Source organism: Nansenia antarctica (genome assembly GCF_963989245.1).
Source record: "Nansenia antarctica genome assembly, chromosome: 5".
Lineage (NCBI taxonomy): Eukaryota > Metazoa > Chordata > Actinopteri > Argentiniformes > Microstomatidae > Nansenia > Nansenia antarctica.
The window spans coordinates 27,095,073-27,119,847 of NC_137690.1; the positions used below are offsets into that span (position 1 = coordinate 27,095,073).

The 24,775-nt window shown below is 44.5% G+C and overlaps 2 protein-coding genes across 2 annotated transcripts; one reads left to right on the forward strand and one right to left on the reverse strand.

Moving 5' to 3' along the window:
• Positions 1-491: 491 nt before the first annotated feature.
• rnf215 (ring finger protein 215) lies at positions 492-7,303 on the forward strand. The gene is made up of 10 exons (XM_080532578.1): positions 492-799; positions 4,026-4,178; positions 4,512-4,583; positions 5,093-5,178; positions 5,294-5,348; positions 5,530-5,634; positions 5,860-5,976; positions 6,131-6,274; positions 6,544-6,646; positions 6,915-7,303. The coding sequence occupies exons 1-10, from the start codon at positions 560-562 to the stop codon at positions 6,935-6,937; spliced, it is 1,098 nt and encodes a 365-aa protein (XP_080388704.1). The 5' UTR covers positions 492-559; the 3' UTR covers positions 6,938-7,303.
• A 640-nt stretch (positions 7,304-7,943) lies between these two features.
• On the reverse strand, positions 7,944-21,584 carry ascc2 (activating signal cointegrator 1 complex subunit 2). Its single transcript, XM_080532536.1, has 18 exons — positions 21,529-21,584; positions 21,227-21,385; positions 20,821-20,994; positions 18,661-18,790; positions 18,455-18,522; positions 18,224-18,337; positions 17,916-18,028; positions 17,477-17,551; positions 17,203-17,307; positions 16,990-17,058; positions 16,709-16,783; positions 16,122-16,353; positions 13,490-13,686; positions 13,051-13,170; positions 12,249-12,473; positions 11,323-11,410; positions 11,018-11,112; positions 7,944-10,854 (listed from the first exon to the last, which is right to left on the reverse strand). Exons 1-18 carry the CDS (start codon positions 21,556-21,558, stop codon positions 10,683-10,685), a joined length of 2,241 nt encoding a protein of 746 aa, XP_080388662.1. The 5' UTR covers positions 21,559-21,584; the 3' UTR covers positions 7,944-10,682.
• Between the last annotated feature and the right edge of the window lie 3,191 nt (positions 21,585-24,775).

Here is a 24,775-nt window from a genome sequence, read left to right on the forward strand (position 1 = left end):
TATAGTTTTTTTTATGCTATGTGGATATGTTAAAGCACTTTGAGCTGCAGGAAAAGTGCTATACAAATAACGGTTATTATTATTATTGTTATTATTATTATTATTATTATTATTATTATTATTATTATTATTATTATTAGAAAAGCACTACAAAAAACAACCTGCTGCAATGGCGTCTTTACGTAGGACCTGGTGAAAAGATTACTGGCATAACATATTATAGGCCTATTTGCTTTTGGATATGAAAAAACAGCAAGCACAAATAGAATGCACATTTCATTACACATTTCATAACAGTATTGATCATGGCATTACCGTTATGTTGTTATGTTCCCAGCAGATGGCAGCAGGATTGACTAACAACACATTCCCTTCACGCCTTTTCCTGTTCAGCCAGGAAGCAGTAGGCTACTCTTGTTTACATGTTAGGGGGTCTACTGAGTCAGTGGTCCTTCTGGGGGGTCTATTAAGTCATTGGTCCTTCTGAAATAATGGTTGACAGTTGACAGTTGATTACTTATTTTTCGAGGAATTGTAACTGTCGCTGCTTCCTCCGGCCATGGCTGCAGGCTGCTGCTGCTGGTGCTATGTGTCTGTAGTGTTTCTCCTCTCGGCTCCCTGGCTGCTGTCGTGTCTGCTGGTCGCGGGTGAGCAGGCGGCTCTGGTGGAGGTCCTCCTGCGAGGACGTCGGGACGTCAGTACCGTGTTACAAGGGGAGGTGATCGAAGCAAGCTGGGAGAGCAACGTCTCCGAAACACCGAATCAACCAGATCATGATCTCGAAGGGAATCTGATACTAGTAAGTGAACCATAATCAAATGTTATTGTTGGGGGAGACATGTTTTGCCGTAGCCTACATACAAAAGATAGATAGATAGATAGATAGATAAATACTTTATTTATCCCCGTGGGGAAATTCATTTTGCCGCGCCACTCCACTAAAAACCACACATAACAACACAACACAACATAAAGGACAGACAACAACACTGGGCCAGCCATGTACAGTATATAAAAAACAGTGAGATCTGATATAAAAGTGGATTAAAAGGATGGCTATAGTTATTTATATTAAAATACTAAAAAAAGTGATGATGGTGATTAAAATAAATAATAAATACAGATTCAGGAGCCTTGACCCCGACTGCTACTTTAGTTGCCATTGAACAGTCTTAGTGCAGCCGGGATAAATGATTTTTTATATCGCTCCGTCCGGGAGCGGATCGTAATGAACCGCCCTCTGCGGCGGCTGCTGGTTTGCCCAGCGAGGACATGATGGAGGGGGTGGTTGGGGTTGTCCCTGATGGACAGCAGCTTACTCCTAGCCCTTCTCTCCACCACCGTCCCCAGAGAGTCCAGGCTCCTTCCCACCACTGAACCCGCCTTTTTTACGAGCTTGTCCAGCCGTCCGGTATCCCTCTTGGTGATGTTTCCCCCCCAGCAGACTGCAGCGTAGAAGAGAATGCTGGCCATGACAGACTGGTAAAACATGGCCAGCATCTCTCCACACACTTCAAAAGACCTAAGTCTTCTTAAGAAGTACAGCCTGCTCTGACCCTTCTTATAAAGTGCCTCTGTGTTGGTGGACCAGTCCAGTTTGTCGTCCAGATGCACCCCCAGGTACTTGTAGGTCTTCACCACCTCGATATCCTCGCCCCGGATGTTAATGGGCAACCGAGGTGGCTTAGACCTATGGAAGTCTATAACTAGCTCCTTGGTCTTGGTTTGGTTGAGGAGCAGACCATTCCTCTCGCTCCAGACGCTGAAGGCTCCTATCAGATCCCTGTACTCCCCCTCCCGTCCATCCCTCACGCACGCCACTATGGCTGTATCGTCAGAGTACTTCTGTACGTGGCAGGACTCAGAGTTGTGTTTGAAGTCTGATGTGTACAGGGTGAACAGGAAGGGAGCCAGCACAGTTCCCTGCGGAGCCCCGGTGTTGCTCACTACTGTGTCCGAGACACAGTTCCCCAGCCTGACTGACTGTGGCCGTCCAGTGAGGTAGTCCATGATCCAGGATGTAGTGGAGGGATCAACCCCCATACCTGAGAGCTTCTCTCGGAGTAGAAGAGGCTGGATGGTGTTAAAGGCACTTGAAAAGTCAAAGAACATTATCCTCACCTGACTTCCCGGCTCATCCAGGTAGGAGTAAGCACGATGGAGGAGGTAGAGGACAGCGTCATCCACACCAACTTTTTCCTGGTACCCGAACTGCAGGGGATCACGTGCATGTTCAGTCTGTGGTCTCAGATGTCTCAGAAACAGCCGCTCCAGTGTCTTCATACTATGTGAAGTGAGGGCAACCGGTCTGTAGTCGTTGAGCTCGGCCGGGCGCCCAGTTTTGGGTACTGGCACGAGACATGATGTTTTCCACAGAACCGGCACCGTCCCTGACTGTAAACTCAGGTTGAAGAGCTTCTGGAGGGGCTCAGCCAGTTGGTCTGCACAGACCTTCAGCAGCCGCGAGCACACCCCATCAGGACCCGCCGCCTTTCCAGGGTGCAGCCTCTTCAGCTCCGCCCTTACCTCCTCCACTGTGAGGGACAAGGGGGGGGGGGCTTGGTGGGAGAGGGGGGGAGAGGAGGGGAAGGGGAGGGGAGGGGAGGGGGGGGGGGGGGGGGAGGGGAGGGGAAGGGGGCCCAGCCGTGCTGCCGAGCCTGTAGCTGTGGGATGTGGGGGAGGCTGATGAAGCGGGAGAGGTAGTGGGAGGGGCAGCAGGGACAGAGTAGGCACCGGCCGCTGAGTCAAACCTGTTAAAAAAGTGGTTGAGCTCATTGGCCTTAGCCAAGTCTGGGACCGCTGCCTGACTGTTCTTCCGTTTGTAGCCGGTGATGGTCTTCATCCCCTTCCACACCTCTCTGGTGTTGCTGTGTTGCAGCTTCCTCTCCACCTTGTTCTTATAGTCCACCTTGGCCTGTTTCATACTCCTCTTCAGCTCTTGTTGTATCAGCCTGCGCTTGTCTCTGTCCCCCTCTCTATAGGCAGCCTTTTTTTGGTTCAGTAGTAGCTTGATGTTAGAGGTAATCCATGGTTTATTGTTTGGAAAGCAACGCACCGTCCTCGTCGGAACAATCATGTCCCTGCACCATGTCAAATAGTCAGTGCAGCAGTCAACCATCCTGTCCACAGCTGTGCACCCCCTATTACCTTCTGTGTTCTGTAGTTCCACCCAGTCTGTACATTCATAACAGGCCCTGAGGGTCTCACAGGCCTCCGGTGTCCACTTCCTGAGTGTCCTGGTGGTCACAGGCTGCCTCATAACACAGGGTTTGTAGGAGGGCTGGAGTAGGACCAGGTTGTGATCTGACCTGCCAAGTGGTGGGAGTGCTGAGACAGTGTATGCCTCCTTGGCATTTGCATATAGTAGGTCGAGGGTCTTATTCTCTCTGGTGGGACAGTCAACATACTGCACAAATCCAGTTAGGTGATGAGACAGGCTGACATGGTTGAAATCCCCCGAGATTACAATGAATGCATCGGGGTGCTGGGTCTGAATTCTCGCGACAGTATCGTGGATGACGTCACACGCTGTTGCCGGAACCGCTCTCGGAGGAACATACACAACAATTGCAACGTTGTGAGAAAACTCTCTCGGAACATAATATGGTCGGAGTCCAACTACCAATAGTTCAGCATCCTGACAGCATATCCTCTCCTTCACCGTGACATGACCCGGATTACACCAGCGATTATTCACGTACAGGATCAGTCCCCCACCTTTACTCTTGCCACTCGTCCTCGCATCTCTGTCCGCTCGCACTGCAGTGAAGCCGGCTATCTCCACACATGAGTCGGCGATGTTGTCATTTAGCCAGCTCTCAGAGAAGCACATCAGGCTGCACTCCCGATACACTGGATTATGCATCACGAAAACCACTTAATTGTACACTGCAAGTGCAACGATGGCCACAGACACATTCTAAATGCAAGTCATAAGTATGCTGACCTAGCATACAGTATTGCAATCATATTAAATCTCTGCATAACTTACTACCATCACTTTCACTTGTTTTCTTACTGATCAGGTGCAGGATGAGGAGCCGCAAGTGCACAGAAGGGAAGGGGAAGACCCAGCCGAAGAGCAGGAGCCCTGGATAGGCGTGGTGCCTGTCAAAGTAGAGGACAGCAAGGCAGCTACCGGGAACCAGGAATCCTTTGCTGCTGCAGTTGTTAGTAAAGTGAGTTTGGAGAGAGGGAACAACAAAACGGCTTGAGAGTGAATAGGCTAGGTGCACGATCTCACTACTTCCTGAAAGGCAACTGGTATGAACATATCCTGTCTCACTCTATTGGTTTAATTGATTAATCAGCTGTGCGGTAAACCGTTGGAACACACAGTGCACAGCTGATTAATCAATTAAACCAATAGAGTGAGACAGGATATGTTCATACCAGTTGCCTTTCAGGAAGTAGTGAGATCGTGCACCTAGCCTATTGGGTGAAATAAATATTAGAGCATAAAAGCACAATGACCGTCAAACCATAATGAAGTAACCATTTCTCCTCGCTAGATGAAGCGAGCGTTGGTTCTGGGAGCATCTGCACTGATCATTCTAGCCCTCAACCAGAACACAGTCAGAGAGGTAAGCATCCACTATCTCGCACCTTTTTTTGTTAGAACCTTCTACAAGGGACACCATCAACTCTGGTCTTGGAGAGAGACACAGGCTGTGCAGACTTTTGCCCCAGCCCAGCACAACAACAAACAAACCTGATTCATCATATAATCAAAGCCAACTCAGATGTGTTTGTGCTGGGCCGGAACAAAGTCTGCACCCGCCTGTATTCTCTCAAGGACCATGGTTTGTGACCAGTGGCCTAGAAGTAACATTGTCATATACGCACATCCTGTTGGGAAGATGATGGGCAAATAGCCATATATTTTAAAAAATAATAATCTGTTGCTCCCTACCACCTCTACTTGTGACTACATTTCGATCCGAGGTGAATGCCTTCAGCATAAGCCAGTCTCACCAACAACAAGTCTTGTAAATTGTAGCATACAGTATTTTACTTAATTTTCATGGTCAGCTTATTACTAATTACTGCTCTATTGTTGCTGCATAACCTTCCCTTTATTTTACCACCGTAGATGGATCTCTCCCAAGTCATCTCCAAGCCAGTCATTGTCATTCAAACATCTGAAAATGTCACCAAACTAATCGGAGCACTATTAAGGTATAAGTTATAAGCATATACGCTGTGATCTCTGGCAGTAATACCACAACTTTTGTTGAATTCATGTAGGCTTGTGACACAGGTGCAAATACTAAACTAAATTATTTCTGCCTAGGGGTCTGCAGGCAACTGCGAAAATAACTTACAAGACCATTCTACAGGACAACTTGGTAAGATAAACAAAAGGGTATGAAAAATGATCTTTCTTCACAGTGTATCATGCCAAATTGTGATTATTACTGTCATCGGCTGTTGGGAGTAACTCCAGAAATCTGCACTGTACTGACTTCTGTAATCAAATGTTCAAGGAGTGTTGGCTACCAGGTTTCTCTCCTGTCTGCGGTCCTGTAGGGGGCCACCCTGACGTTGTGGTCGAGTTGCGGTCGCTCCAGAGGTGGTCTGTACGGAGAGTGGCAGGGGGTCATCTGCACGGGAGAGACCAACTCCCAGGTCCAGGTTAGGGGGGTGACACCCTAGTCTCAGATCAAATTAAGTTATAGGAAAAGTTAATAAATAAAAGGACCAATAACATAATAGCTAATGTCAATATCTTCTCACAGGCAAGAACTTACAAACTTACAATCGTTGCAACTATTTTCATTTCATACAGCTTTGAATAATTATGGCAATGGTGATCAAATGTTTAGTTATTTACAGTAATAACATTGGGTTTTTCCCCAGAAGTACCTCCAGCAGCTGTGGAACACTGTTCTCCTGGTGGCGCTGATCCTCTGCACAGGGGTCGTAGTTCAAGCACGCTGGCAGTACCAGGACAACCAACTCAATGACGAGTTGGAGGTATACGCTTTCCCTGTTTATCTTAGTATCTTTTACTCACAGACGCTCAGGTATAGAACCGAAAGTAAGTGAACTAAATTAGTAAAAACCCTTTAAAGTTGTTTGTATCTTTCAAACAATAGTATGCTGGACTACTCTTTTCTGTCACATGCAGTCACTTCCTAAACACGACATAATGAAGATACTGTCGGCCATAAAGACCAGGACGTACCGGCAGCCCACTCCCTGGTGTGACTCAGCACAGGCAGCAGAGACGGACAACTGTGCTGTCTGTCTGGAGCAGTTCAACAACAACCAGGTTAGCCTTCCCCACCGAGCGACACTATAACCGATATACACAGAGTTAGGTTACTTACATCAAACCTGGATTAGGTCTCTACTTGCTGTGGTGAACTTGAAATTCACCCCCCCACAATTTAGGTCTCCCTACATTTATGCGTTTAATGTGATATCGTTCACATCCATGCATTAACCATTCAATGCAATATTCCTCTTGTATTAAATGCATATAAGTGTTACAGGCAGGTGAACTTACCTGGTGTGTTCACTCGTCTGTGTGTGTTGCAGTGTTTGCGTGTGCTGCCATGCCTCCATGAGTTCCACAGGGACTGTGTGGATCCTTGGCTGCTCCTGCAGCACACCTGCCCCCTGTGCAAACGTAGCATCCTCAGTGAGTCACCCATCTCTGGGACACAACTGTACTACACCTACACACCTACCCACACACACCCACACACCTACACACACACCCACACACCTACACACACACACACACCTACACACACACCTACACCTACACCCACACACACCCACACCCACACACACACACACACACACACACACACACACACACACACACACACACACACTCCAATGGTTGTACTTACCACATAACTACTTAATACATACTTACATTCCTCTTCACCCTCACTCCACAGGTAACCTCCGTAGAGACAGTTAAGGATAGGCATCACACCCCCTTCCCCCCCTGACCAGAAGAACATTTGGGATCAAGTTTTGTCTCGTCTTTGGTGACCCTTATTTTCAGTAGCAGTTTCAGACCTCACCTCCTCCTCCTGCACTGGATTGTGGGTCCTGGGGATACTTCTCACAGCAGCTGACCGACCCTTGGAACAGTGGATCTGTCTTGTTGTCCTGACCCGACCTTTTGGGGGACAGCAAATGGCGTATGTGGTACTGTAAACAATACTATGGTGTACTGTAACAGTACTGTTGTTGAAACAGTCCTTCTTCCTGGAATCACTTACAATGGTTTTACTGTATTATTCACCACTGCTCTCGCTGGCATGTGATGTGTATGTGTGATAGACCGGTAGGTAGTGGTACCTCATACTGTAAGAGTGTCTGTGTACATGTAGAGTGCAGATAGAGAGAGAGAGAGAGAGAGAGAAAACACATTCTAGTGCAGGAGTGGCTATTGCTCAACTAGTTTAAGGGTGTGCAGGCTTGTGTTCCAGCCCTGAACAAAACCTGATTCAGGCAATCAAGATACCAAAGAGTAGCTGATTAGCAGAATCAAGTTTTTGTGAATTCGGGGCTGGAACAAAAGTTGTTTGGTGTGCTTTGTGAAAATGTCCAGGAATATAATGTATGTTCTTTCGCTATAAAGAACATACGGTGGGGGAAATAAGAATTCAATGACACAGCTTAAGAAATTGTAACATTCCAATCCATAAAAAAGCTATGTGCAAAGTGGAATGACAGAGGAAAAAAGTATTGAACACAGTAAGAAAAAGCACTAAACCAGCTTCTGCCACTAATGAGTTCTCCTACCTGTGCTGATAAGAATGACTAAGTACTTCCACTCTTTGAAAAAGGGTTTCACACCTCTCAATGAAAGTAAACAAATCACTTGTCACCAAGCTTTCCTGCCAGAAACATCTCATGATGGGTAGAGGCAAAGAGCTCTCCCAAGACCTTCACAACAAGATTGTTGAGCAGCATAGTAATGTCACTGGTTACAGGCAGTGCACTCCACCACCCCTGTCTCCTTTCGCGGTCACCCCAGAAGACTCCATTACTGAAGAAAAGGCATGTTGAAGCTCGTTTGAAGTTTGCAACAGAACATTTGGAGAAGCCTGTAGATTACTGGGAGAATGTAGTCTGGTCAGACGAGACAAATCAAATGAACATTTTCAGCAAAAATATGACACGCCATGTTTGGAGGAGAAATGGCTCTCCTAAAAATACCATACTAAGTGTTAAGTTCAGAGGTGGAAGCGTCATGGTATGAGGTTGTTTCTCTTCACATGATGAATAGAGCCATGTACCTGGAATCTGTTGCCACCCACCAGGAAGATGAGGATGAGATGCGGGTGGATGATCCAACAATCCAAAACCCACTGCAAAGGAGACTCTCAATTGGTTTAAAACTGTGGAAGGAACTGAAGATCAAGATTCACCAGTAGGCCTTCCGGAATCTTCAAGATTTAAGGACTGTCTGTGTTGAAGAATGGACCAAAATCCCACCTGCACTGTGATGGATTAGTTTTTAGAAGCGTCTTGGAGCTGTCATTGGAAACAAAGGCTTCTCCACCAAGCACTTTCCTGTGTCATTCCCCTTTATTGCACAGAACCTTTTAATGGATTGGAGTTACAATGTATTTATCTGTGTAGTTTTATTGATTTAATACCAATGTCTGGTCAAAATGTCATCAATAGCTACAATGGAAATATGTTGAATTAAATAATTGTGTTGAATGCTTAGTTCCCCCACTGTAAGAGTCAAAGGCTTTTTAACTTCGCTAACAACATATTGAGTGAATATTTGCATGGATGTTAATGCTTCATGGTGCAAAGCATGGATCTGTGGTACTTACTCTACTTAGAATGCATCTAAACATTATGAGCCCACATTTATTTATTCTACCCTGGGTCAGAACACATTTTATACAGGTGGACTTGTTTGATCCTAAGAAAGTAAATGAGGAATTCTGTATGCTCTCAATACAATGTAGCTGACTAATCCAGTGTTAACGAACATACTAAAAAGGGATAGTAGCTTCAAGTGGGTGTCTAGGTTCAAGGTGGAGACCCAGGAGAATTTACCCAAAATGACAATTTAAATTAGCTAAATGCAAGAAGTGAATTGAATAGAATAATTATAATTGAAAACAATGGGCAACATTGTTCATGAATTGAACTTAATGCATTGAGTGGATTGAAATTCAAATTGACCCCCATCCTTGCTTTGTGTTATTATTTTGTTACAAACTGCAGTGATCTGTCAGCAGAGCTGATATTTGCCAAGACCATTCAATGGGGAGTTGGTATGGAAAGGTCACACAGAGCCAGTTATAGTTTTATTGCACTTCTACCACTTTTACTCCATATCCCAGAGGATAATCTAGTAGCAGCATATTGTAGGAATTGGGAAAATGCATCCTACTTTCAGCTAATCGCTGATCTCAAGTGAGCAATATGATGATACAGTATGTACTACCGTTGGCTCGGACCTATCCAGTTCTTTCAGATCAGTGAAAGGGTATTTAGCCACTAGCACACTTGTAGTAGATCACAGCTCAACTCACTCAAGAATATATGCCATTGAGAAAATATCTCAGACTACAGTATTCATGTATTTATTATTTTATTTTGATGTTTTCTTACAGAGAACTTATAAAAGCAGTCATAAATGTGCTTTTTTTTTATTACAAAAATGCTCTTATAGATCTTGTATCTTCTCTTCAGAAAGTAGTTGCTGTGCATGGAGAGTTGTAGAAGTCACTAGAAGCTTTTCACCGCCTGCCTGAGAGATATGTGGCCCCTCGACACGGCATGCTCTTTCAGACACACACAACCACATACGACTGCAGCTAATGAGAAAACACTAGCACTTGTTGTAGCGGCTTGCTTTTTCTGTTGTTGAGGTTGGACCATGATGGGTGGGGATTGGCTGGATGAGGTGAAGTTCACACCCACTAAGGCTCGCACGCACACATGCCTGGCCTGCCTTGTTGATGTCAGAACCTGTGATTGAAGGGTTGTGGTTGTTCTTCCAGATACAGCGGGGGTTTCCAGTCACTCAGTTGGACTGCCCTCGATCTCTCTCATTTCAGTTTTTTCAGTCCGCCTTTTTTTCCTATGTTGTTCATTTTAATGATGATGTCAAATAAGCTGTTGATTCCATCACTCTGAATCTTAATAAATGGATTTGTTACATGGCAAAAAATAAAGCTCTTGTCCTTCACTCACTCAAGTCAGCACTTCGGTTTAGAAATCAAAATGGGACCAAACAACTGCAAGTTCAGACTCAAACGATAAAAATAGGTGTTCCAATCCACGTCCCTTTAAAAATTCCAAAAAGAAAGGTCATCTGGCAACTGAAGTTCTGTTCGTCTGCGGCCTCGCTATTGAAAATGGCGAGAACTAAAAATGTCTTCAAAGTAAAAAGAACTGAAAAAGGGCCAACAAAAATGACTCTCCGGGTAGAAAGATGACCAGACTCTTGTAGGGACGACTCTGGGGGCCTATGGCACCACCCTGGGAGGGTAGGGGGTCACGATGAGGTCACAACCTTTCACCTTTAACCTCTGGAATACCTGAGCCAGCGTCTTTCCCTGCCTGCCTGCCTGCCTGCCTGTATCTATCTTTCTCTCCTTTTGGCCACCATCATCCCGTCTTTCTTGCACACTGTCCGGGTCGGGTTGGTTCTCCATGGCAACTGGTTCGTGGTTCCCTGGTCATCAGGAGGGGATCATGCCTTTGTTCCTCTTGCGGTCAGACATGGCCCGGCGGTTGTGGTTGGCTCCGCGGCCCTTGGCGGCTTCCTTCTTGCGGCGGTCCTGTAAGGTTTCCTGGGTCTGGCCCTGGCCCTTGGGCTTACCTGCCACGTGGTTGGCAGACTCCGGCCTGTACCTGAGGGAGAACAGGGGATACAACAATAACTGTAGAATCGAGAGACGGGATGTGTTTGTGTGTGAGTGTGTGTCTGTTTAAGTTTCTGAGGAGTCCTTCCGACTTTTATCCACACACTGCCTAAAAAGGTGTCGGTGAGTGAGTGAGTTTTGACTCTCCGTACCCCTTCCTGTGCTGCATAGTTGCTCTCCTGGCCTCGGCCCTCTCCCTCAGCAGGGCTGGGTCCTGGACAAACTGGTCCCTCTTCGCTGCATTGTCCTGGGAACCGTCAAATAAAGGGTTAACAAATAAATACCCCTGCTGTGAATCACATTTCAGAGGAAGGACAGAACCATAGTTGGAGGAAAGTGTTGGGTATTGCTTTACAGGACATCATTGCATCATCACATTGCAGAGTCTATGAAACTTTCCACTAAACCATTGTCTAAGCCATTCTTCTTCGATAGAATCCTTTTCTATAGACTGTACCTTCTCCTCCTCTTCCTCCTCTTCGCCATCCTCTTCCTCCTGGACTGGTCTGCCACCCGTGCGTAGTACCTGAGGGATGGTGAAAGGCCTGGTGGGACAAAGGATACAGTCAGTGTGTCAGTCAAGACTCAATCAATAATCAATCAATCATGGTCATGGTCTTCTGTCTAGACCTGCATCAGATAAGGTGAGTTGGTGATGGGCTGGAACAAACAAGGATAAATCACTAGTTGAGTCTCTCAGCTAAATGTTTGGGGCTCACTCAGATATAGAGTGATGGTGTACAAGCGGCTAATGTCAGCCCATGGCTATGTGGGACCACGGGTAAGGTTCATCTCTAGACACATACTTACAATACCCTAGATAAGGGCTCACTTAGCTCCACATTAACACTGGTCCTATGCAACAAAAATGCATGGTCGGAAGAGTGAAAAAAAAAAAGAATCACACTCGCTTTCCTGAGAGATCAATGTTTTCCTTGTATGTGGGAATTGTGAACAAACCTAACTTTGCAAGCTGTGAGTTAGTGACTTTGATCAAGGAGAGAGCACATTGCAGTACAATTTAAATTGACAAGAGCCGTCGCGAGACAAGTTCATAGATTGCAATTTTAAGTTGTGTTTTGAGACAGGCTTGAAATAGGCAAAATGGTGGCCTACATTTGTGTCTAATTCTCTGCATGGTATTAATAATGTTTCATATTTTATCTGACAAAATGCTTTCTTGCACCAAAAACACTACAACACAGTAAGAAAAACACACATTTGGGGAGATTTCCAAATGATCAGTCACCTTTTTGGCCCCTGGTGTTTACAGACCATTCTTCATTTGGATGACTGATTTAAACTTTTGAAAAAACTTTTAAAAACGTTTTAACTTAAAAGAATCTGTCCTTCATGTCCGTTGGTTGAAGGCCTCTACTTTACCTGCGATTCAGCAGGTTGCTGTCCCCATCCAGGTCATTGGCTCCCACCTGGTTGATGTCATAGGTGTCATCGTACTCATCATCATAGTCGTCCAGGTCGTAGTCTCCGGATTCACCAGGGGTGACGATGACCTCATCCACCACCGTCTCATAAGCCAGGTAGCGCTCCTTCTGCTCTGCTATGTGCTGCTTGTCGTTCAGCATGTCACGGGCACTCTCTCCTTTCCTGAGGGCCGTGAGAAACACACGTTCACGTCAGTGAACCACCAACCACTACCCGAGTCTGCGTTCACACAGTAGTGGGGATATTTGAGACTGCTAGAGTTTATGTTCCATTGATAAATCTCTAGGTGACCAGCTGAGTCTCAGAGGAACAGAATGTCCCTGACCAAAGTGAAAGGCTTGATAAAGTGAAACACTCTCTCTGCTGTATCTGCATGTTCTGTCTTTATCTGTTGATTGTACGTCAGGCACGGAGTGTGTCATTGACACGCAATCCCAACACAGTTCTTGTACTGATTCTACGATGTATAAACCTCCATTTGGAGGTTGGACAATGTCTCACTCTGATGGTGGATATTGTTCCCTTGTTGCAACTTGTTGTAATAGACCTAGTGACTGATCATACCATAGGTGTGTGAGCAAGGGAGACAGAAAAGTAGCTTGCAGCTGTCTACACCTGATCCGTCATGATGAAAAAAATAAATGACTGTGATTTCCAGCCAATTTTGCCCGATTGTACATAACCGGATAGGGGAGAAAACTGTCTGTGATAAAGGGGAAAAAACCCCGGAAAATCTCACCTCCTGCCCTTCCAGACACGGGACATGTCTACCTGGTCCCTGTTGAACACGTCAAACTCGTCATCGTCAAACACGTTGGACCTGGTGCTGAGGACAGGAGGCAGCTCCTCTTTCACTGGCCTGGGGATGAGACAAGGACATTCAGATCCAGTACACCGCCCCCAGCATCTACCTGGTTCAGAACCAGTACAGGGAGTCTTCCAATGACAATAATGGAGCAAAAACATGATTAGTGCTACTTTATCCTCATGTCAACCATTTGTAAAGTATACTGTATACTTACCGGATATAAAAAGCTAAAAGCTAAGCAGGGCCAGTACTCAAGTTCACAAGTTCGGTTCCACTTAATCAGACATTTGCGTTACAATGCGTTCAGTGAACATCCTTCTTTCTTAACTCTCCACCCCTGTGGCGTGACTCCCTCAGAGCCATACGTTACCTGGGCATAGCTCTGTCCAGTTTGTCCAGGTCGGGGCTCAGCTTGTCTTCCAGGATGTTGTTGATGACCAGCTCAGAGCTGTAGCCATACTGGTGCAGGCAGGCCAGCAGGAAGCCCTCCCCCAGGTCAGGCAGCAGCTCTCTGATCAGGCTGAGGAGAGACTCCAGCTCCCCAGCACTCACCGTGCACGCAGCGCCCTGGGGAACACAGGATCACCAAATATAGGGCATTATACAACAGTTAGTTCCGACCTAGTAATTTGATTGGACAAGAGGCATTCCATGAGTGCTGATATACAGTATAACATCACTGGGACTTTTAACTATATGTATCACTCTGAAATGACCGTTAATACAAAGTAGCTAGCCTGCAGATGTTTGTGTTCAGGGGCCGTATTACAGAAACTTCCTATCTTAAGTCCTAAGTTAAGATAGGAAAGTATAAGATAGGATTTGTCTAAATTTGATATTATAGAAGCAAATCCTAACTAACTTTAGGAATCCTATCTTATTTACTTCATCCTATCTTATCTCATCCTAAATATTAAATCCAACGTCGGTTATCAAGGTTTATGTCTGTTACCTAGCAACCAATGGTACTTCCATCTCACACAGCTCCTTTGTAAGTATTGTTATAATGTCCCTATATTGTAAACAATAACATCTTATCTTATCTTATAATTATCTTAGAATGGTTCAGAAACAACGACGGGCAATAAACTTCAAGACATTATTATTATTCAAACTTCCTAAACATTTTGATACATATTATGTCTGTGTACATTAAAAACTGTAGTCGTCATCACAAGTTAGAAAATGGGTTTGAAATGGAAATGACCAACTGCCGCTCCTCCTTGAACAATTTGTTTTTATAATACATATTAAAAAATTCTGTCCACCAGCCCAAGCCCAATTTTACCAGCACAATGCAACCTAAACTAGCCCAAATTTGATTTTTCAGACTTTGATTTTTCTGACTTTTATTCTTCTATTTTTTTGGGACTTTTATTCTGAAATATTTTCTTTAGGACTTTTATTCTGAAATATTTTCTTTAGGACTTTTATTCTGAAATATTTTCTTTAGGACTTTTATTCTGAAATAATTCCAGCCCAAATATTATTCTGTAATACGGCCCCAGGTTACTAGGCAACAGTCCAACACTGGGTTGCACCAATTTGGCGTAAGTCATTACTAAATGCAGGCATTTCTACAGGATGGCATCTCAGTCTGCCCTCAGGAAACTCGACACACTCCATCACTCCGCCATTCGTTTTGCCACTAGTGCGCCTTTCACAACTCACCACTGTGTTCTGTACACCCTTGTAGACTGGACATCTCTTCACAGCAGACGGCTCTGTCACTGGCTTCATATTATCTACAAATCCATACTTTGCAAAACACCTTTCTACCTTTCATCCCTTCTGCACCTCTCTCACCGCCCCGTCATCGTTCTAAGATCCAGTGATCTTGTCCGACTCACCATCCCCAAAGCCCGTATCGTAGTCGGGCGCAGCGCTTTCCGGTTCGCTGCAGCACACGACTGGAACATCTTACAAAACACCCTCAAACTCACCGCCCTCACCTCACTCACTGCTTTCAAACAAATCCTGCAGCGAACCATAGTCGATCAATGCACCTGTTGATCACCGTCTCTCACCCATCCCAACCCATCACTGCCTCATTTTAAGTACCCCTGCTCCACTACCCCTGCTATCCCTCACCTCCGCTCTTCCTCACCCCTACCTCCTCCGTCTCTCTCCCCTCTCCTTGACTGTTAGTATTTTAATGCATCTGTATTTGCCAGTGTTTTATTGTTTTATAGTTTTATAGTTTTATAGTTTATTGTATTACTTAACCTTGTTTTATTTCTAGCTTCCCCCCCCCCAAAGAGCCATTGCTTTTTGGTCAGGCTGCATTTGCAAATAAGAATTTGTTCTTACATGTTTGCCTGGTTAAATAAAGGTTAAATAAAAAATAAATAAAAATAAATAGTAGTTACTAAACCCCTAGTTGTTACTAGATAGTTTCAAACTAGTTGTTTACTAATTTCGGTTGCACCATGCCAATCGCTATCTTCCATAGGCTGGTTTTCCCCTGCTTCGGCAGGCTACTTTATCTCCGCTGAGGTAACTACGGTTAGGTACGAGTTAGTTATAACTTACACCACCTTAGGGGTATGTATAAATATTTAGTAGTTACTAAGGTCTACGTCATAACTAGTGTGGTTGGTGCAACCCATTCAAGTTTAGTAGTGACTAAATCTTGATTTAGTAAATACTTACGCTATAACTAGGGTTAGTTTGTACTTAGTAAGACGTGGTGCAACCTGCTCCAGTTGCGGAACTATTTTTTGTTGACGGAGCCAAAATAAATGATTAAATAAACAAACAAATGATAATCTGTCACTTATTACTGTTAACTAATAGATTGCGCTCTAGAACTGTTGTATAAAAGCAATATCACATTGCTTGATTATCATATTTAGTTTTTTTTTTCCCACTGGTAATGAATAATAATAGATTAATAATTTCCCCCAACTAAATTGATACGATACCCAACACATCTGAGGACAGCAGGGGGCTATTCCACAGATTTGAGCCCCCAACTCAACTCCTACATCGTTAGAACTCACATTGTCTCCTTTACGGGCCATCTCCAGCATGGCCTCTGCTCCCCTGGGGACCTCCCCACCCTCTCCTGGCTCTCTGACTCCCTGGGGCACCTCTCCACCCCAGGCCTCTGCCCCTGCCCCCTGAGAGACCACCCCTGGGTGGGGCTGGGGCCGGACCTGGGGTCTCCTCCGGCCTACGCTGTCCCAGGCACTCTCCACCCCCTGCAGCAGGTAGGACGTCCTGGTCTCGTCACTGACATGGGTAGTGGGGTTAAGGACATTAACTGGCCAGAGATATGAGATGGTGGATCTGTTCTATTAGCCTATTAACACACACAAGATAGCTGGCAGCCTGATAAAGAGTTTTGAACAATGCTATAAACATCTCTTGTGGTGACTGCTCTGAACATACTAACTACACTAACATGTAGTTAATGATCATTCATAATCAGATCCTGTTCATATAAATCGATATATGTTTCTATGGATCTGAAGACGCTTTGATTTACAGGACAATAGTGTTCATGAACTTGATTACTGATCAAATGAACACAATGTGGATTGAGAATCAGGAGGCTGATGGAACAAGGTCACCAGGCAGAGGATACATGAGAGGGAAGGCCTGCTGCAGAAGGCTGATGTCATCTGCTATTGGAAACTGCTCATCATAGTCTGACAAGAACCTGAGGGGAGAAAATCTATATCAAAACCCTAACCCTAAAATGGTATTCATTAATAATACAAAAAATAAAATCATCAATCAAAACAATCAACCCTATCCTCCAAATGAACAATCATTGCAATGTTAGGAGTGTGCGAACACAAATAAACTTCATAGAAATAAATTATAATCAGTGCAATAATGCAATGACGAGAACTAAAATCCTACCTCTTCTCTGGTAGGAAGGCTGTGAAATGCTGTAGAAGTTCCTCCACGAACGTTTGAATATTCTCTGAGCTGTAAAACAAAAAAAACAAAAAAACAATCAACAATAATAATGTCATGGGAAGTAATGGGAAGGCACATACACAGGACACGATGACACCATGTGAATACCATGTAACATAAGCGGTTCAGGGCTGTATCACATCAGGGTCTCACCCCTCTAGGATGGGCTGAAGGCAGGTGTGTTGCAGCAGCAGATGGGTCACCTCCACCATCCTCCTGCGGGAGTGGGACACTCTCCTCCACAGGTCCTCCTGAAGGCTGGCCAGGCACAGGCAAGGACGAAGGGAGAGAGAGGGCAGAAAGACTAAACAACATCTCTCTGGCACACGCCTGCCCCTTCCCTGTTGTTCTGTCTTATAACTCACCTTTTATCTGTTGTTCTGTCTTATAACTCACCTTTTATCTGTTGTTCTGTCTTATAACTCACCTTTTATCGTCAAAGTTCCTCTTCCTCACCGCCTTCTCTATGTCAGGCACTGCTGTCTCGTAGAATGAGGCTAGTCTGAGAAGAGGAGAAGTTACATTGCTTGTATGTTCTGCTATACACAGTACAGCTCAGCTCACACCACAGAAGATGTGCTACAAGGCCCTTTCGGTCAATAGAGAAAGTAAACTAGGAAATGACAACGACGTCGACTACCCTGGGCGTGCTAGACACAACAGTACTGTGGATGTGATAACTTACATAACCACTACAACCCAGATGGGAAATTGAGAATAAACAGCTTGTGTGGCTTTCTCTTTAGTTATAATACCACTATGTTTTATCCATTCTTGCCTGGCTATCCATCCAGACACAACTATGAACCAGTTTGACCTGCTAGGGTGTTGTGTAGAACGGTCTCTCTGGGCGTGAGAAACAGTACCTGCTGAGGAAGCCGTGGGAGTGGAAGGTGGCGGAGGCAGCAGGGAAGATGTCCAGGAAGGCGTGGATGGTGGTGCAGGTGTCACACAGGTACAGGACCAGGTCCACCAGGTCCTGAGAGAGGAGGCAGGAAGCAGTCACAACCAGTCACTCATACCGGAGCTTAACTCACTGACGTCACAGCTCTTCAGGCCCACATTAACATGAAGAAGAAGGCAATGTCTGACATCAGCAGAGACACATAGAAAACCAATTGGCAGTAGAGGATGTCGGTGAGTGTGTGTGTGTGTGTGTGTGTGTGCGTCTCACCTGCTGAGTCATGGTCATGGCAGTAGGTCGTCCATGTGAACTCAGCTTCAGAGGCTCAATGGCTGTGGCTCCCTCACACTGTAGGCCACACTTATCCAGTATCGTGTCCAACACCTACAGAGAGACCAGGAGCTCATTTATGACACTAAACGTTCCCTGAGGACAGAGCGACTCTCAGTGGATATGAAAACAGAGCGACTCTCAGTGGATATGTCTGTTTGTGTGTCTTACCAGTAAGACAGAGGGCACTGCCGCGTCCAGGTCTCCGTAGTAACAGGGCTGCTTGGTGAAGATGTTTTCTAAAAGATAAAACACCAACATTACCATATTGAGAAAAATAGAACTATTCTAAATCCATCTGGGTGGCTGAAGGGAAACACACACACACACACACACACACACACACACACAGAGCAGAAAGGTAAAGCTGAGCTCACCAATCATATGATGAAGTAGCTGGGAGTTTCCCTTTCCAAATAGCACACAGAGATCCAGGATCTTGGGAATGTCAAAGAGGAAGTTGTTGTAAATGATTTCTCCGAACACCGACGGTGTTATGAAGTTCTCCTGAGAGGGAGGACAAGACAGACAGAAACTGTGGAAACGCAATATCATGATAGACTTCAAAACAAGAGGAACGAGAATTGAATTCAATTACAAAACCAGGGCATAAACAAATGCGACTCTCTCTGTGCACATTTGAGATTCATTCTAAAGCAGGACGATACTTTGCTAGCAATTAGGGCTGGGTATCGCCACTGATTTCCCAAAACGATTCGATTCCGATTCACAGCTCCCGATTCGATTCGATTCGATTCACGATTCGATATCAATTTTCCTTGAATATGAAGAGATTCTCAGAACTAATGCTATAAATGGTTCAAGGAACCCTATAACATGTAGCATTATTAAACATATCAATGTTTACATTAAGAATTGACTCCAAAGCAGTTACATGAATGTACTTCTTATTGGAACATAAATGAACATCATTGACCAACATTTTGCTAAATCAAACACTACAAAAAGTGCTATATATATATATACAAAATAAAAATGTGCAAAACTCAAACGAAAATAGTGCAATAGATGAGGGTATTTTGGGGAACAAAAAAACACATTGTAAACCATAATGTCCATGAAACTAAAGCCCTTCATTACTGCTCTCACTTTTTGGAGATTGGAAGATTTTATTCAGGAATAAACATAATTGGAAAATCAATGATTATTCAAATACTGTAGTATACAGTAACAATAAGTTAGTGGAAACACCACAAATCTACGGAACCACTTATTGAGGCATCACCCTGACGTGAAACATGGAAAAGAGGATCCGAAACAAGCCTCGCTGATAAAGTGGCAAGTGACTGTCAGGTACGAGTCCATTGCTCTGGATGTCCAGCTGTCACACGTTATGGCAACTCTCTCTGCTGGCTGGAGTGAAGTTGCGATGTCACGTTTCACCTGCGCGGACATGTCTGGGACTATCACTTCACTCAACTGTTTGCGTGTCGGTAACACGTAGCGATGTTCTAGTACACTGACGACACTGACGACGCTGTAGTAATTTGTTGGGCACGCAGAGAATTTGATTGTAATTTGCAACCAAACGTCTTTATCAGCGAGGCTTGTTTCGGATCCGCTTTTCCATGTTTCACGTCAGGGTGATGCCTCAATAAGTGGTTCCGTAGATTTGTGGTGTTTCCACTAAATTTAATCTCCACTGCGCACAGCTTGCATATGGCTTTGCTTTTGTCCTGCTCATCTCTATCGTCATAATTTTTACATCCAAAATGCACCCAGACATCTGCCTTTAAGCCTGGTCGTTGCGTGAGATATGATAAATTATTGTAGCGCGAGATCTGGCCACGAGATCTCGTTGCGGGTTGAAGCTGCAAGCAGAAAAACAAAAAAAACTAAAAAAACAAAAAAAAAACATGAAAGATCGATCTCGGGATTTATGAATCGATAATCGCTCATTCAATGAAGATCGATTCAGAATCGGGAAATCAATTTTTTTTTTGATTTTTAACCCAGCCCTACTAGCAATAGCCTGGGTACCAGGCTGTTTCGACATGTGACCTTTCGACATTGCGAAAGCAGAAACAGTTAAGCTGCTGCAGACAAGTTCTATATACAGGCATGGTTCCAACCCAGGTCTCCCACAGGGAAGACACAAGCGTCCATCGTTCGACCGAGAGGACTTCCTCAGAGTACGAGGGTGACACTCGAGTTGACATGTCTCCGGCAGAGCTACCTAAACTCACGACTCGATATGATGCGATTCATTTTTCATCTCAACGATTCGAATCGGGTCATAATTTCATACCGATAATTAACTGTCTCACGACACGTGGTTCCATCCCTAACAGACACCACTCGTAAATGGTAAATGGACTGACTTATATAGAGCCTTTATCCAAAGTGCAATGCAAGGCGCCGGCCCGCTCACTGGAAGCAATTTGGGGTTCAGTGTCTTGCCCAAGGACACTTTGACATGTGGCTCGAACCGCCGATCTGCCAACCTTGCAATCATTACACGGTGGTTCTACCTCCTGCGCCACAGCCGCCCCGGTACCCGCCCCCGCCACTCGTACCTTGGACTCTTTATGCGTGGCCATCCTGAGGAAGGTCATGAAGACGGCCCGGTGGACGCAGCGCTGCATGTCTGCCACGGCGGGGGAGGAGGGGAGGGCAGTGGGGTCCAGGCCCCGGGGGGCGTGGCGCAGGTAGGAGTCCAGACACTTCTGGAGCGACTCATCAAACACCACCTACATCCACATGGGAAAGAGAGACGGTGACAGAGGGAGGTCATAAACAAAAGTCATAAGCCACTACTCTATTGCTTGTATCTCTAGTGCAACCATATTCAAAATGACTCGTTTAACATCGGAAGCAACCGATTTGATTGTTCAAAGTGTTCAATCGATAACCTATGTGGGTCTGGTGGTGAGGATGTGTGTCCGACGACAAGTGTGTATGACAGCAGAGGCAGACACAGACCTGGCACCAGAACTTGTCGTGAGGCAGAGCCAGCAGCCATTCCAGGTCCTCGGTGATGAACTTAGCATGTTCCAAGAACTCCTCCACTAGTGCGGGGGCGGCTTCCTCGGGCGGGGGCTTATAAGGCACGAAACCCCTCTCCTCTTTCCTGTCCGGGTGCTTCAATCCAAATATACAACGTGAGAGTGACATTGGTTCGGTGATAACTTAATGAGACTAAACGTCAAGGCAGCCTTATAATAACATGAGAATCAGAACCGAATAGTTCTGTTGTGAAAGCGAAGTGAATTATTGGGTCTTACCAGAGCTGGCAGGGTCCGATCCTTTCCCATGGGCCCAGCAGGCTCTGTCACCTGTTGTTCGTCAAGTGGCACTCTGGCACATGCCATGGCTTCACCTCTCTGTGTATTCTGATAATACAAATAATAAAAAACGATTACGCCATCACACACATCCTAATACCAAACAACATATTGGATTGTGTTGACTCTTTTTAGATTAGGCCAGCCTGCAACAGAGCACACTTTGTATAGGCTACTGTTCAAGTTCAACTATTCAGCAAATATAATGATGGAAGAATAGTGTCAAGTGCTGCAAAGGGACCTCAATGATGAGATCACAGTTGGACTGCAGCAATAGATAACGTTATCGCTGTTTGAGTTGGTTTGGATGTTGTGTATCAACCAACAGCGCCTAGCTAGACTTTGGGGGTTCTTAAATTCGCTCTGAGAGCGCCGGAGCGCACACTGGGTTCAACGTCATAAAGGGACCAAGTCATTTGATTGGAAAAGAGGAATTCCACGAGTGCTGAGCAGATTTCCAGAGCGTATTCACGAACGCACCATCATCTGAATCCAAATGACAGAAGGCCACGACACTGGAGCTAGCAGCTGCTGTAGACACCTGGAGCTAACTCAACAGTCAGCTACTAGCTGGCTAGGTAGTTAGTTAGTTAGTTAGTTAGTTAGTCAGTTAACGTCTGCTACTGTAGTGTCTGGTAGTCAGCTTCCACCACAGCTCCAGAGCTTGGCCAAACAGCTAGCTAGAGACAGCTGACAGCTAGCTGCCTACTAACCTACCTAAGGACTCACGTTAGTTCATTCAATCAAATGAAGTATTAGCGAGCTGGTCAACTTACCTCTTTACCTAATTTGATTACGAGCTGTAACTGACTAGACCTTTCAAGCCATTAGCGGGTTAAACCAGGCGACTGTTTAGACTCGAGGCTAGCAGGAGGAGAGAGCTGCTCTGGGTCTGTTGTTGTAGTGTGGCTGGTCGCTGCAGCCAGCTGATATACCTGGGTCTCTTCTGACTGGTCAGGAACTAGTGTCCATGCATTGCAAATACGCATGCGCGGCACAGGAGCAGCCAGACCACGTGGAACAGCCAGATCACGTGGAACAGCTGGTTTGACCTGGGATCAGCTGACACAGATGGAGAATGTGTGCCACATCTCACCACTAGAGAGCGTGCTTTATTATTTATCACCAGTGAGATGTCTAATGAGTCAACTAAACACCGAGATTGCCCTTTAGAGACAAATCTTCCAAAACGGCAACATCAACATTACATGTTCAAGTAGAAAAGCAATAAGTGCTTTTGATATTTTTCTGTTATTTTTTGTGTTCAGTGAGAAAAATCCAGTCTAGGACAGCTGACAGGTGATCATCAGTGAGAGAGGATTTGTATCTGCATTTGTTAAAGCCCAAAAAGTGACTGAAACGGCGACATGATCAGGGTTGGAACAAAACTGGCCTTGTTTTGTGTATCTTGCTGTCCTGAATGTCCCCTTTCTTTCTTTCTTTTTAAAATATTTATTTAAGTTGTGTTCACATTTCTTACATAATCATCATCCACTATTTACACAATTGACTTTTCACATCAAATACATTTCAGTTCATGAATACATAGATAGTGTCCATGGATGTTTTTGTAGCTTACTTGTGTTTTGGAGTCCAGCTTTTTTCTTTCTTTTTTGTTCCATTTTGTTTTGTTTGACAAATGTTACTGTTTACAATGCATATCATCGTCTAGCATAATTCTTAAGTATTGTCATCCATATGAGTTTTGAAGACACAGTGCAAGACAGACATGGCATTTACACATAGATAATAGATTTACACAATACTACTCATTTGTTCCCAAATTTCTTTAGTTTTGTAACAGTTCAATGAACATTGAGTGAATAATCCCTTCAGATATGAAAGATTGATAAAGATACATGTATAGAACTATTCACAGTGATGGAGAGTAGATTTTTGAGCATTTCAAAGTAGTCACAGATGAAATGGTGAAAGCATTAAGTTTATTATCAAGATGAAGTTTGTCTTCCTCTCCTTGTCTCTCTTCTCCAGTTCCTTAGCCAATCAGGTCAGTAAGCCATCTCCTACAACAGAATCACTGTATTCAGGCAGGGCCAATGTCAAGTGAGCTCAGCTGATGAGAACTGCATTACAGTATATTAGTCTATAGGGCCCACTCCACTGAAAAGTAATACTTCAAGCTAGCTTGATAATGTATACATTTTAGGATGCTTATCAGTAGGTTACACTTAGTTGGTAGCACTTAAGTAATGGTTTTAACATACACAAACACTCATATAGTGTATAAGGAATGTATTAACTCTCACACACACACACACACACACACACACACACACACACACACACACATTCTCATATAGTGTATCGGATGTATTACCTGAGCCTGCATGGGATTTGTCTGAGTGAAAGCGAGTATTCAGGGGCCTGGCTGCGAGGTGGGGGGTTCCCCTTAGTGAGAAGATGCGTGGGTGACTGTTATTATGGCCCATCTTCATCTGCAACAAAGTCAAAACAAGACATAAGGGGGTTAGGGGTCATGTCAGGTGAAAGAAGAGGAAGTAGAAAACAAAGAGTAGGGTCGTAGTTTGACAAGTTAAGTCAAGGTTTTTTTCCTTAACACAACAGCAGATATCAGACTATAGACTAATAGCTTCATCATACAGTAAGACAATTACCCAAAACATACTACCATAGCAACTAGGGAGGTTTTCATATTTCTTTAATTTAACTATTTTGTACTTTCTAAATGGTGAACCTGATCTGAAAAAACATTGAATTAAAGCTGAGAATCTCTACTTTGACCCCATCGTAATTGTTTGATTTCAAATCCAAGCTGTTGGAGTAAAGAGCTAAAAGAAGACACAATGCTTACTCTTTACATGACTTACAGTAGGGAGTGCACTGTATATTCATACCAATATAACGTCATAGCTGGTACTTTGCTGGTACTTACTTCAGGGAATAAAGCAAAGCTTCGATCACCTCTTAGCCAATTACAATACTTGTTCTGATCATACCGTTATCTAAAATGAATGCTCCATTATCATTATACAATAAACTGTATAATTAGATTAGCCTAAAAGATAGTGATGAAGATTAACACACATCATCAATATTGTTTCATATGGAAATTGTGTCAACATTATTTTAAGTGTTACCAAAGAGTGTATGTGAAATTAGACAAGTAAACATTACACGCTATTGGAATCTGTACCGAATGTGCAGT

What these genes read in the sequence shown, in the direction of transcription:
- rnf215 (XM_080532578.1), top strand. Translation starts at nt 560, where the DNA reads ATGGCTGCAGGCTGCTGCTGCTGGTGCTATGTGTCTGTAGTGTTTCTC. An exon ending in CCATTCTACAGGACAACTTG is followed by an intron (nt 5,349 to 5,529) that starts GTAAGATAAACA and finishes GCGGTCCTGTAG; the next exon opens with GGGGCCACCCTGACGTTGTG. An exon ending in GTGCAAACGTAGCATCCTCA is followed by an intron (nt 6,647 to 6,914) that starts GTGAGTCACCCA and finishes CTCACTCCACAG; the next exon opens with GTAACCTCCGTAGAGACAGT.
- ascc2 (XM_080532536.1), bottom strand. Translation starts at nt 21,558, where the DNA reads ATGGGAAAGGATCGGACCCTGCCAGCTCTG. An exon ending in ATCGGACCCTGCCAGCTCTG is followed by an intron (nt 21,386 to 21,528) that starts GTAAGACCCAAT and finishes TTTGGATTGAAG; the next exon opens with CACCCGGACAGGAAAGAGGA. An exon ending in CGTGTCTGGAAGGGCAGGAG is followed by an intron (nt 12,474 to 13,050) that starts GTGAGATTTTCC and finishes CACGGCCCTCAG; the next exon opens with GAAAGGAGAGAGTGCCCGTG.